At 38.1% G+C, this 13,463-nt stretch overlaps 1 protein-coding gene and 1 long non-coding RNA gene across 4 annotated transcripts; both read left to right on the top strand.

The window, feature by feature from the left end:
* Positions 1-955: 955 nt before the first annotated feature.
* dhdds (dehydrodolichyl diphosphate synthase) lies at positions 956-6,349 on the top strand. 3 transcript variants are annotated; one of them, XM_044033244.1, is made up of 9 exons: positions 956-1,013; positions 1,356-1,427; positions 2,368-2,484; positions 2,567-2,709; positions 3,319-3,435; positions 3,604-3,705; positions 3,806-3,920; positions 4,782-4,889; positions 5,678-6,349. In XM_044033244.1, exons 2-9 carry the CDS (start codon positions 1,365-1,367, stop codon positions 5,918-5,920), a joined length of 1,008 nt encoding a protein of 335 aa, XP_043889179.1. In that variant the 5' UTR covers positions 956-1,013; positions 1,356-1,364; the 3' UTR covers positions 5,921-6,349. The 3 variants fall into 3 exon arrangements, with proteins under 3 accessions (XP_043889179.1, XP_043889178.1, XP_043889177.1); XM_044033243.1 differs by having other exon boundaries at positions 959-1,025; XM_044033242.1 differs by having other exon boundaries at positions 972-1,269.
* A 1,412-nt stretch (positions 6,350-7,761) lies between these two features.
* On the top strand, positions 7,762-13,413 carry LOC122775126. The gene is made up of 6 exons (XR_006361065.1): positions 7,762-7,975; positions 9,634-9,651; positions 9,813-9,842; positions 10,359-10,409; positions 11,088-11,141; positions 12,716-13,413. It is a non-coding gene; the product is annotated as an uncharacterized LOC122775126 (long non-coding RNA).
* Positions 13,414-13,463: the final 50 nt, after the last annotated feature.

Raw genomic sequence — 13,463 nt, 5'->3', positions numbered from 1 at the left:
GATATAAATATCTATTTCAGTTTAAGAAGAACATATTTTTTTGTAAATGAGGAGTTAGGATTGGTCCATGGTGGCTGAGTGGTACAGCGAGTTGTCTTTCCACTGAAAGGTTGTGGGTTCAATTCTTGGCTCTGCTCATCTATGTGTCTTTGAGCAAAGAAACTTATGCCCATGTTGTAGCGTGTGAATGTGTATGAATGAATGTGTGAATTGGTGAAAACTGTAGTGTAAAGCAGCTCAACAAGACTAGAAAAGCTCTATATAAATACAGACCACAAAATCAAACCTTTCTTCTTCTTCTTCTTCCGATTTTATTTGGTAGCGACGAGTAACAAGACTCAGATTTATCAGCCCATGTTTGCAATAGTACCCCAACACACTGCATGTACCGATCACTCTCCCACTCCAAAGTCCATAGAGAAAATCAGTGATCTAAGCTCGTGGGGACACAGGAGCTTCTGGTCTACGGCTGCCTCCATCACTGAGTTCAGATGTCTGATTTAGTCAATTCGGCTTTTGAACTCAGTGATGGAGGCAGCAGTGGATCAACAACTCCTGTGTGGGAGAGTGAGTGGTTTACAAACTTCCATTTCCTGTTGAAAAATCTGTCTAAGAGTGAGATAAAGATGTGAACATGTTGTGAAGATATCATGGCTTATCATAGTGACTTTAAGTTCATGTAAAGTGCTATATAAATGTACTATTATGATATCTAATATTAACTCATGTACACATTGTTCAGTCTCAAATCTATTCAGAGTGAAGCATCTTCACAAGCAAAACGATCTTTGCTATATTTGTAAAACACCGACATATACACGCAGAGCATTTTTTTTTAAAAAAAAGCAAAAAAGAAATTATTCATTTGTTTTGCTTCCCATCTGCAGTACCACCATCGCCCACGAGGGCGCAGCAACCGGCAGAACCCACTACCATCTCTCCCAGGAAGTCGTCATCGTGCGGGGGGACGTCACGTGACGATCGGTGCGGAAGACGTCGTCATCGTCAAAGCTGTGAGTTGGAAGGTTCGTGGAATTAAAAAACGATAAATGACAAAGTGCGTGGACATAATCGCCAGGAAAGAGCGCGTGCGTCAGCGGCGTAAATTCACGCGCTATTTTCCGTTCACACTCGATGTTTGTGCTGACCTGGGTTTCATTTTTTAAAGCTGTTCGAGTTGCTTACATGTGTTTTTGTGAATGAACGGAGATTTGATCTGTCAGTGGCTGCACCTCATCGTATTATCGTCATCATTGTTTGAATGACACGGTTAGACGATATTCCGATTATTTTCCTGTATAAGATTTAAAAAAGAAATTATTAGTGATTATTATTGTATTTTTTTTCCCCCACAGATCGTGAAAATGTCGTGGATAAAAGAAGGTGAATTAAACCTCATTGAGAAAATTTCAGCCAATGTCTTAAAGGTGAGTAAAGGTTTTATTATTATTAACCTGTTAATAGTTTTACTGGTTAATCCATTGGTGGTTTTAATCCAGAAAATGTCAATTGTTTTGTTCCAATCCTCTAAAATCAGAGGTGTCAAACTCTTGGGGCGCAGGCCACATGCGGCCCTCCCTTTTGTTTACATGGGGGCCACCACTTAAAGGTGCAGTTACGATTTTAACCCTTTAACAGCGAGCGTACCACAGACGACATGTTTGTGCAAGCACATTCTGTATCACCGTAAATATGCAATGGTTTGTGCCATAGGAAAATTCCAACGGCGACTCAGCGTCTTTGTCACTAGAAAGGGAAAAAGTTTGACGAACGCCTGGACATAGTTTCCATTTTTTGGCCCTGATTTTGGACATTGAGACAAAAACTTAAAACAGTGTTATTTTAAATATGTTTTATACTGGTCACATTTCAAATTTAACACAAAATCTGTTGTTCCAAATATAACTTTTTGGTTTCTTTCATTTTGAATTGTTAACAAACAATTTTAACATGCAGTAAACTGTAAATAACTGCCAGCGTTTGAAAGTTATTCTGTTAAAATGGGAAAAAGCACTTAGTCACAGGACGTATTCGGGCCCTTTTATGGTTAAAATAACCAGGAAAAGTCAGTCATTTTGAGGCTTGGGTGTTAAAGGGTTAAATGATGAAAACCTCTATGAGGTTTGGTGTGGGAGAGTGAGTGGTTTACAAACTTCACTTTCCTGTTAACAGTGAGTCTGTCTAACAGTGAGATAAAGACGTAAACATGTTCTTAATATATCGTAGACTTGAACTGACGTAGATTTTGTGAAGTCTGTGTCTCAGGCTGCTGATTGGTGCAGGATTAGGAGGAACATCACACTTGAATGTTTTATCTTGACCATACAAGCGTTGCTAATAAACATCTGATCTGTGCTACACATCCAGGCTGGACCCATGCCCAAACACGTGGCCTTCATCATGGACGGTAACCGCCGCTTTGCACGTAGAAACAACATTGAGCGGCAGGAAGGTCACACGCAGGGTTTCAACAAGCTGGCCGAGGTGAGGCTGCGTCTTCAAACACAAACACATGTCGTCCGGGCTTGGTAAATGATTATTCTGTGTTTTGTGTCTTGGTCCTCAGACACTACGCTGGTGTAAGCATCTCAGCATCCCTGAGGTGACGGTGTACGCCTTCAGCATCGAGAACTTTAAGCGAACCAAAGACGAGGTGGACGGGCTGATGGAGCTGGCCAGGCAGAAGTTTGAGAGGCTGCTGGAGGAGCGGTGAGTTTCACACCAGCAACCATTCACCTTGCTGCTCCCTGTGGGACATTTTAGTCACAATTCACATGATTTGCAGCTTCTTCTTTTTTTCCCCCCGTTGTGGTTGTCAGAGCTGACTGTTCCGAGAACCAGCTTCTGTAAAAAAATGGCATGAAAAAACTGATTTTAGCCACTTGAAGAGAAGCTCACTTAATAAAATCTACGTCAGTTTAAGTCTACAATGTCTGTAAGAACATGTTCACATCTTTATCTCACTGTTAGACTTCAGTGATTTTAGCTCACAGGGACACAGGAGCTACTGGTCCTCTGCTGCCTCGTGTGGTCACTGATGTGTCACTGATTTAAATCTGAACAAAGGATTTCAGAGACTGAATTGACTAAATAAGACATTTGAACTGAGTGATGGAGGCAGCAGTGGATCAATAACTCCTGTGTGTGTGCTTCTCTATGGGGTTTGGTGTGGGAGAGTGAGTGGTACATGCATGTGTGTTAGGGTACCGTCGCAGACATGGGCCAATAAATCTGAGTGAGTTTGAGCAGTTGAGGCTTCTTCTTCTCTCTGTTATTTTCTCTGAATAATCTGTACACTCGTCTCTGCCTCTTCTGCAGAGATAATCTGGAGAAGCACGGTGTGTGTATCCGGGTGCTGGGTGACCTAAATATGCTGCCGCATGACCTTCAGCAGCTGATTGCCAAAGCTGTGATCACAACCAAGTCTCACAATAAGTAGGTTTGTCCTCACATTCAGATTCTGACATTAATCTGTGTGTGTGTTACGGCCTCTGAGCTGTGAGCGCCCCCTGCTGCTGAGAACCAGCCTGAAAAGGGATAATTCCTCTCACTGAAAACACATTATTTTAAACGATGATATTAAAAGATTTCCTTGTTTTGCAGGTGTTTCCTGAACGTGTGCTTCGCCTACACGTCGAGGTATGAAATCACAAACGCGGTGAGGGAAATGGCGTGGGGCGTGGAACAAGGCTTGATCAAATCCAGGTAAACCATAATGATTTTAAAAACTGGTCAGAGGCTGACTGTACGGAGATGAGAGAAATCCAGAGACTTGAGTGATTTTTGGTTTTCTGTGGTGCTTCAGCGACGTGTCAGAGCCGCTGCTCAGCGAGTGTCTGTACAGCAACAACTCTCCTAATCCTGATCTCCTCATCCGCACGTCTGGAGAGGTGCGACTCAGCGACTTTCTACTCTGGCAGGTGAGAGGATGAGAACGACATGTGTGATGTGACGATGTGTGACTGGAAAGATGTCAATCAAACCTCGCAAGGGAAAAAAAAAAGCTGATTTCAGCTCCTTAACAAAAGCCTCAGTTAAAATCTACGATATCTTAAAAACATGGAAACTGAAGTTTGTAAACCACTCACTCTCCCACACCAAACCCCATAGAGAAAATCAGTGATTTTAACTCACAGGGACACAGTTGTTGGTCTACTGCTGCCTCGTGTGGTCACATTGTGTCATTTAAGTCAATCTGAACAAAGGTTTTCAAAAGCCAAAATAAGACATGGAGGCAGCAGTGGATCAACAACTCCTGTGTGCTGTGATGTTAAAATCATTGATTTTCTCTGAGGTTTGGTGTGGGAGAGTGAGTGGTTGAGTGAGTGAGTGGTTAACAAACTTTCAGTTTCCATGTTCTTAAGACATCTCAGACTTAAACTGATGTAGATTTTATGAGGCGAGTCTTTTATTAAGTAGCTAAAATCAGGGTTGTTTTTCCCCCTTGTCCTCGTCTTCAATCTAGTTTTCTAGTTTTCAAGTGTTTGTCTTTGGCTGCGTAAAATAAACCTGAACTATGCCTTTAAGTATCTACCTCTAAACATTTTCATTTTTCTGTAATGTAGCAAATGTTTGTCAGTAATGATGTTTATTAGATCATTAATAAAGGTTTATCTTCACTAATATCAGCCAAACAAAAAAAATTCTAGCGAAGCATCATCCAGGACATTCAGACAGACAGACAGACAGACAGACCCTTTTAACCCAATGAATTGCAAAGACTACTCAGCTTTACCTTTGAGACTTGGATTATTGATTGACATTTGTCTTCTGTCCGTCAGACATCCCACTCCTGCCTGGTGTTTCAGTCGGTGCTGTGGCCCGAGTATTCCTTCTGGAATCTGTGTGAAGCCGTTCTTCAGTATCAACTCAGTCATAAATCTATTCAGGTAAAGACTGTTGTTTTTTTACGACATGGTTATCTGTGTCATGCACTCAGCGGGAGGACGTTCACAACAAGAAATTAGGGCCCGAGCCACGATTGGCAGGGGCTGAAACGGCCTATTGTTAATCCTTCAGATTATTATTCTATCTGTGGCTTTGCGGTCATTTTTGAGGAGGTTAACGTGCATAAAAACTTGAAACTTTGCATGGAGGTCAGGTCTGGCAACCCTCTGCATTGCTCAAGGGCTCTCTAGTGCCCCCTAAGGTGAAAACAGCAAACTGAAGTTTGTAAACCACTCACTGTCCCACACCACATCCCATAGAGAAAATCAGTGATTTTAGCTCGTTGGGACGCAGGAGCTGCTGCCTCGTGTGGTCACTTTGTGTCACTGAGGTCAATCTGAACAAAGGATTTTAAAAGCCTAATTAATAAAATAAGACATTTGAACTCAGTGATGGAGGCAGCAATGGATCAACAACTCCTGTGTGCTGTGATGCTAAAATCAATGATTTTCTCTATGGACTTTGGTGTGGGAGAGTGAGTGGTTTACAAGCTCCAGTTTCCTGTTGGAAAAGTCTAACAGTGAGATAAAGACGTGAACATGTTCTAAAGACATTGTAGACTGACTGATTTTATGAGGTGAGTCTTTTGTTAAGTGGCTAAAAACTGTTTTCCAATCATGTGACATATACTTCATGGTTGTTCATTAAACTAGGATTTAAGTGTGAATCTTATGAAGTGTGATTGTAATGTGTGTGTTTGTGTGTCTTTTGTTGTTTTTCTGTGTTGTAGAAAGCCCGAGATCTCCATCGAGAGCACCAGGCTTCACTGCAGTTGGAGGCGGACCGTGTCTGTGTCGCAGAACACCTGCAGCATCACGGGAACGGGAAACCTGCGGACGTGCAGAGGAGACAGGAGGCGCTGCAGCACTACACCACCTGCCGCCAAGAGCGAGTGCAGGATTTCCTTAAAGCATTAAAGCACAAGAGAGACTCTTACTTCACCGACCTGTGCAGTGACGGCGTCCAGGCTTAAGAGCTTAAGACGAGTGAGAACAACCTCACTCACTCGCTCACTCTCCTGACACAAGGGCTTCTGTGGAGAAGAGAGACGTGGACACTTCACTTTCTGCTGCCTATTTGTCAAATATCAAGATGGTGATTTTTTTTACCCCCATGGGGCTTTAGAAGAGTTGATATTTATGATTGTTGATTTAAAAAAAATTAAATCATGAGTCTAATTTGCAGAATCTACTGGTGGAGATGTAGGTAGGTAAATAAATAAATGTGTGAGCTGTGTGTCAAATGCATGCCGTTGACTGTAAAATTCATGACAGTTCATGACGGTCGTGTTTTGTAAGGAAATGTTATTAAACCTGTCGTGAACGAGTGAAAGAAATTATTTTAAAAACACTCATGCAGTCGAAAATAAAAGCACTTTCCTCCATTTTTGGAAGGCATTTAAGGTCCAGTGTTTAAATTTCAATATGAACACATGTTTGTGTCAGTGTATCATTGTTTAAAATGTACGTTTTCAATTAATCAATTACAAAATGACTTTTTGACACATCGATAAGCCATTTTTATGGTTGAAAGATGAAAAAACTTCTTAAATGTGAATATTATCTGGTTTATTTGCTTCATATAATGAACAAAAAAACCATTCAAATGTATTATTTTAGTTTGTGGACAAAATATGACATTTGAGAACGTCATCTTTTCCACAACAGGCAAACACAACATTTTCTGACCAAACTACTCAGATTAATGGTGAATACAATCATTATTTGCAGCCCTAATTTATTCATATTTCCAATGCATATAATATTAACAGAATTGCAGACTTAAAGTGACTTGGGTTAGGGTTAACCTAACCCAGCAAGTTGACTTTTTAATTTCAAAGTGCTAATAGATTGAAATGTAATCAGATCTGACTTTTTGGTTTTTACACAGATTTAGTCCAATTCTGTCTGTAATTCTTTACATTATTCTACTCACAGACAACATGGCTTAAAAACATAATTGTAATGGATTAAAAAAAAATTATAATTGAGAAAAATGGAACAAATTCAGCAAATACACTAAATAGTTTCTGTAAAATACACAATTTAATATCATTGCTATTCTAATATTTTGATTCTGATCCATTGGTACCTTTTATTGCCATGTTTTACTATGATACTCCTTGTTAAGATATTACACTGTATTATTGCAATATTATTGTTGTACGATATGATTAGTTACGAATTACAATTTCTTTAATTGCAGTTGATATTCTAATGTTCCACTTTTATATTTGTGTTTATTTCTGTTCACTGTTTAATAAACATTACAGAATGCTGTATGTTAAACTGCTGATAAACATGATTTTGACTTTAATTATTATTATTTCACAGCTTTAAAAACAATGGAAACATTTAGATTTGTGATCGATTACAATTGATCGATCAGATTGATCAGTTAGTTGAGGATTTCCCCCTCGTAGATAACAGACTATATTGTATTTAAACGTAAACGTTATTGTCCATTATTTGTTTACTATCTCACGGTTGTTCGTCTTGCCCGGACCAATATGGCGACGACGTTGACGTATCGCTACAAAGAGCCGGAGCGGCTCGTGCGGCGGAGTCCGCGCCTGTCTTTAAATACAATAAAAATAATGCATGTGTTTTTTGGAGGGAAATTAACTCAGTCTTTTAAAAACATTTGACACAGCGCCGCCTTGCGAAAGTGATCGGTATTTTTCATGTTTTTCTTTTTTGTTCGTCGTATTTTCTCCCTCCCTCCGTCTCCATCATGGCCGCCGGTCTCCTGCCTCTTTAACAATTGGGCGGTCCTGGAAACACGTGACGTGTCTCCGTCCAATCACAGCCTCCCAAATAGAAAACTGGTTCAAACCGGTCGCGTTCCTCTGTTTCAGTTTGGGTTTAAGCTACAAAACACTCGTTTGCATTAAACATTCGCCATTTTACAACAGCAGCGATCGTATTCCCGTTGTCGTGAGCCAGGAAATACACCCCCTTTTTTGCGCGGTATATTTTTTTGTCAACCTTTCGGTCCATTTTTTGCCAGAAACATGGTCAAATCCAAGGTAAGAATTTTACTTTACTTAATTTAGTGATTTTTTCCCCGTCGTTTAAAGGCGTTCGGCTGTTGTTGTCGTAGTTAACTCGGGGTTTACGTTTGACATTTTTCCTGCATCAGAGGGGACGTCATCATTTTCAGCAATGGCGGTCAGGCAGAGGAGAGACAGACGTTCGTCGTTCGCTCGCTCGTTCGGGGAGAAAATGAACGCAGTTTTTGTGGATGTCGCGATAAAAAAGAATCAACACTAAACCGTCAAAAAAATGAGGAAACACATTTTTTGTTTCTGAGCGTACACATGTGGCGTAAGTGTCGTGTCCTACGTGAACGCTCGCGCCACTAAGTGCAGCTGCTGCTGCTGTGACACCGTTAGTTTTTAATGGAGGGAAACATCTTTGACACTTGACGCCACGAACCACTAAACTTTACACGCAAACAAATCCACACAGCACGTCAATTAAGTCACTGTTAACGATTAAGTCGAATAACGAAGCGTTTAGTTAGAACTTCGAGTGCAAAAAAAACCCAAAACACCCCAAAATAGAGGGAAAAGGAGGGGGAGGGGAGCTCTGTTTTTTTCCTCGTGGATCGTTTAGATTAAGACAAATCTGCACTTTTCCCTCCGAAAAGTGTTTAAATATTTGTCATATGTTGATTAAATACTGTATTTTTTAACACATGTCAAACTTTCGATAATCGCACATTTTTTTCATCGTTGTGAAATATTTGTATGTCATAAATATATTTTATAAATGTGCGGCGTGTCGTTAGTAAAGTCTGTTATTCAGTAGCTCGACAGTATTATTCAAATATTAAAAACAAAACAGGGGAAAATAGAATAAAAACCTCAAATCTGGTGTCATTTAATTACGTGTTGTTTTTTATGTGTTTGTTTGCGTGTATTTCTTCATATGATGCACACGCAGCGTCAGATTAAGTAGAGCCCGTAATCTTATCAGTTTTCCAACAGCTGTCTGTCTGACTGTCTGTCCGCGCGCACTGATACAAAACAAAGAAAGCTGTCAGGGCGCCAAGGCGACGTCACGAGCCCACGGCGACGCCCACTTTTGAATTCAAATATGCGCGGGATGTTTTTTTTTTATTTTTCTCTGTTTTGATAATCGCGGTTATAAATGTATGGTAAATAATAATTAAAACAATTTGTTTAGATTTTTCAGCTTGTTCTAATTTGTCTTGTGAAGCTTTTCAAATAATCGGCTGATTAAAGTCGCGCTGAAAATGTATTTTTTTAATGTTTACAAGCGTTATTTAAGCAATGAGTTTGATGGTTTTCTTTTTATTTGAAAATAAAAAATATGTCAAATGAAAGCGGTAGTGAATGAAAAACAGCAGTGATGGTACCTGTAATAAGTTGTTATTAGGGTGTGAGTGAGTCGGAAATGCCGCCTGAATGTTTTTAATAACCTTATTTAAGGGCCTTGACTTCACTTTAAATGTCACCTAAGAAAACTAGGAAAATTAGGATATTAATTCTTCATCTTCCCCTTACATTTTCACAAGATATGCATGTTTTCCTAAAGCCTACATTTATAAAAACAAACAAATAAGAATACTGACAGTACACACATTTAAAAAAACATGTGAATTATTTTTGTTGTATTCTAATTGTTTCTCATTCTTTTTCCCCCTTTATTGTCCTTTCAGCCAGCTGTGGCCCTAGAGGTATGTTCTTCAAAAATATAATCATTCATTCATAATCATGTTACCATTTCACTCATATTGAAATTTGTTATTGAGCATTGACTGTAACGTAGCCCACTAAGCCAGTCAGTCAGTAAAGGTTAAAGGTCAAATTTCTGTTTCTCTTCGTTTTATCTCCTCAGCAAAGAAGACATTCACCACGCCTGGCGTTGGTAAGATCATCACACAACGTACTAATAAATGCTAGTGTCAGCACTATTGTGCGAGCACCCCCTGGTGCCAGCAAGGCTAATAACATCTACGACAGTTTAAGTCTGGAATATCTTAATTTATTTCACTGTTAGACAGACTTTTCCAACAGGAAACTGAAGTTTGTAAACCACTCACTCAAAAAAAGATGTTAAAATCAGAGATTTTGGCAGCACACAGGAGTGGATGATCCACTGCTGCCTCCATCACTCAGTTCCAATGTCTTATTTTGTCACTTGGCGTTTGAAATTCAGATGTGTTCAGTGACACAAAGTGACCACATGAGGCAGCAGTAGGCCAGCAGCTCCAAGTTTCCTGTTGGAAAAGTCAGTCTCACATTGAGATAAAGACGTGAACGTGTTCTTAAGATATCGTAGACTTTTAAACTGACGTAGATTTTATTGACTGAGTTTTTTGTTGTCTGTTTTGTGTGTGTGTGTTTACTGTTGTAGTAAAATGTCAGTTTTCTTTTTGTGTAGCTAAAACCCAACCCTGCACCAGCGGAGACAAAGAAAAAAGCTCCAGCAAAGGTGAGACTGTGTGTGTGACCTGATGTTAATGAGCAAACAGATTTAAAAGCTTTCAATTAAACATAAACAGATGTATGTGAAGATAATTTGTCCTCTTGGACACATCAACGGCTTTTTTGCCACCACAAGGGGGCAAAAAGCCGTTGATGTGTTGCTGTACGCAGGCATCGCACAGTGAAATTGGGGCGCACTGTTCTCACGTGTATTCACTCGTGCATTCATTCAACAGAAGAGAAATAGAATATATAACTATAGACACACACAAAATGACTGTTACCTATGCAGAAAGCATAGTACTAGTAATAAGAGCAGAAAAAAGTCCTGTAAAAAATATTACAAATACTCTTTAAGTTCGCAGTAGCAGCAAAAAGCATTTTGCACTTGATGGTTGTATACACTCACACACACATTATATATGGGTGTGTGTGTGCATGGACACACATTATATGTGTGTGTGTGTGTGTGTATGTATATGTGTATGTATGTATGTATATATATATATATATATATACACACATACACACACACGCACATTTTTTTCCATGTATATTAACGTCATGAAGTTCTACTATTTTGATAAAGATGGAAAAAATGATTGTGCTTGTCATCGGATAATTTAAAAACTATGGCCTCTTTGTTTGTTTGTTGTTTTTCATTCTCTCTGTCTGATGTTTGTAGAAGGGACCCAAAGCGAGGAAGGTCAAACCAGCCGAGAATGGAAAGAAGGCTGAGGTTTGTTTCTGCACCAGAGATGAATTCTTCCTTTTTCTCATTTATTCTTACACACACACACACACACACACACGTGTGTGTATATATATTGCACAATGTTAGGAACATGACGTTTCCTTCTTTAAATTAAATCTGTTTAAATGACTGCACCTATTGATTAGACAACTATTTTAATTCATACGTTTAATCTGGTTCATAATCATCAAGACACAATTTTCTTTATAAAAACGAAGAAATCATTAAAACTAAATAATGTAGTTTGTGGGAAAAAAACAGTACATTTGAGAACATCACTTCGGCACTGATTTTATGAGGCAATGAGTTCGAGAAAATGACCAAATGAATCCATGGTGAAAATCATCTATAATTGCAAATTGAATCTGTCAGAAACATTGTAATTAATCATGAATTTATGCGAAAAACTATATCTCAATAAAAAATAAACATCTATATTAACTCAACAATCCAAAATAAATATTTCTATCAAGTATTTTGCCGCATTGTGACATTGTGATGTAGCACCACCAGGTGGCAGTGCTTCACCACATTTATTCTTTCCAGAAATATTTAATGATGTAAAAACAATGTAATAAATAAAAGTAAATGAGAGAAATTATGAATTATATAATAGATAAATATTCCTGTCGCCTCCACTTATAAATACAACATTTCTTCCTTAAATCACTACTGGTGCAACGATTATTTTTATCATAAATCTTTTCTGATTAATCAGTTATTTGGTTAAAAAATGTTGATCAGAGTTTTAACGATTTCTTTAAATATTTACATTTAAGAAGCAGGAAAAAAAAATCACACAAACTGGTTTAAATGATTAAATTTAACAAGGGTGCATTTCTACTGTAACACCTGTAAACGTTAATTGAATTAAAAAAGAAAGTCTTTAAACCAGTTTTGCATTAAACTATTAAAAACAAAAAGAACACTTGAACTAATTAGTGTATTGTCAAAATTATTTAGTCATTAATGAACAGTTATATCAGTGTTTAGATTTATTTAAAACACAACTGAATGATAGCAAATAACATCGGTAATGTTCTGTATGAATCACAGACATGACACGAATAATATCACGATTCTCTGCGACACGTGATGACATCTGTCTGAGTGAAGGAAAAGAGGTCATAGGTCATAAAGTCTCCCTCTTAATCAGCCACAAATTTAACCTCATTCATGTGAGCAGCGCCACCTTGAGGAGACATGAAGTAGTGACGCCCGGTGACTGTTCACTTCAGCGCAACTTTGTTCATTTGACTCAAGTTGATTAAGAATAAACAAAAAATAAGGATATTTGTGTATCCTGGCGTATCGCTTAGCATATCGCACAAGGGACGACAATGTATCGCCAAATTTACATTGTTATGTCATATTCGGTATTTAAAAGAAAATAATGTATAAACTTAACAATAAACATGAAAAACAAAAAATGCACTTCAGGATGGAAAAAATGAAAGTTTATCAAGTTTCTGAGAACAAAACAGTTCAGCAATGTAGATGATTCAAACAAAATGTAAACGCCTGTAATTGTGATGTTGTTTGTGTTTGTTTGTCTGCAGGAGCCAAAGGCTGAAGCCGCTGAATCCAAATGAACGTCAGCTCACGTTGTCACTCTGTCTACTTGGTGATTGTACAGTTTTAAATAAGTATTTTTTACCAAGTTTTATATTACAAATGTCATTTATAGGTTTGTTTTGGGCTTGCACTTGATGTAAACAAGACTTTGTGTCATATCCATTAAAAAAAAATGAATAAAAAGAATAAAAAATAATGATAACCGTCCATGTGTAGTAGACGTGGCAGTTTAGTTGGTCTAATCCTGTTTTTTATTTTATTTTTTAAACTGCTGAGTAATAGTCGTTTTGTTTTTTTCCAACAAGTCAAAAAAAACAACATAAATCTGAAGTACAACTGAAGGCAGCTACTGAAATATTGTTGAAATTTGAAGGAGAAAAGAAGTGAAAATGTTTTTGGTTTTTTTATCTCCTTTGTATTTTAATGTTAAACTCAGTATAAAAAAAACAGTTACTTACCAAACATTTTTAAACACTGTATGTCGACATTAGATGTAGAGAAAAATGCCACAGAGAAAAAAATAATAATGATAATAATACTGTTAATGGTTTTAAAAAAAGTTTGATAAAAAATCCAAATAAACTCTGATGTGAATCTGATGGTTCTGTTAAGTTATGAAGAAAAACTGTCCTGACTTCATGGTGGATCTTAATGTTCTGGAATAAAGATTTTCAAAATGTCACCTTCGCTCTTTATTTTCACAAGAAACTCATGTGAGCGCCCCCTGCTGCC

Source organism: Solea senegalensis, linkage group LG9 (genome assembly GCF_019176455.1).
Source record: "Solea senegalensis isolate Sse05_10M linkage group LG9, IFAPA_SoseM_1, whole genome shotgun sequence".
Lineage (NCBI taxonomy): Eukaryota > Metazoa > Chordata > Actinopteri > Pleuronectiformes > Soleidae > Solea > Solea senegalensis.
This window is presented reverse-complemented; position numbering and strand designations above follow the sequence as displayed.

Excerpts from the sequence above, each read along its gene's own strand:
- dhdds (XM_044033244.1), top strand. The coding sequence starts at position 1,365 with ATGTCGTGGATAAAAGAAGGTGAATTAAACCTCATTGAGAAAATTTCA. Across the intron at positions 1,428-2,367 it reads TTTCAGCCAATGTCTTAAAG|GCTGGACCCATGCCCAAACA; the intron begins GTGAGTAAAGGT and ends CTACACATCCAG. Across the intron at positions 3,921-4,781 it reads GCGACTTTCTACTCTGGCAG|ACATCCCACTCCTGCCTGGT; the intron begins GTGAGAGGATGA and ends TCTGTCCGTCAG.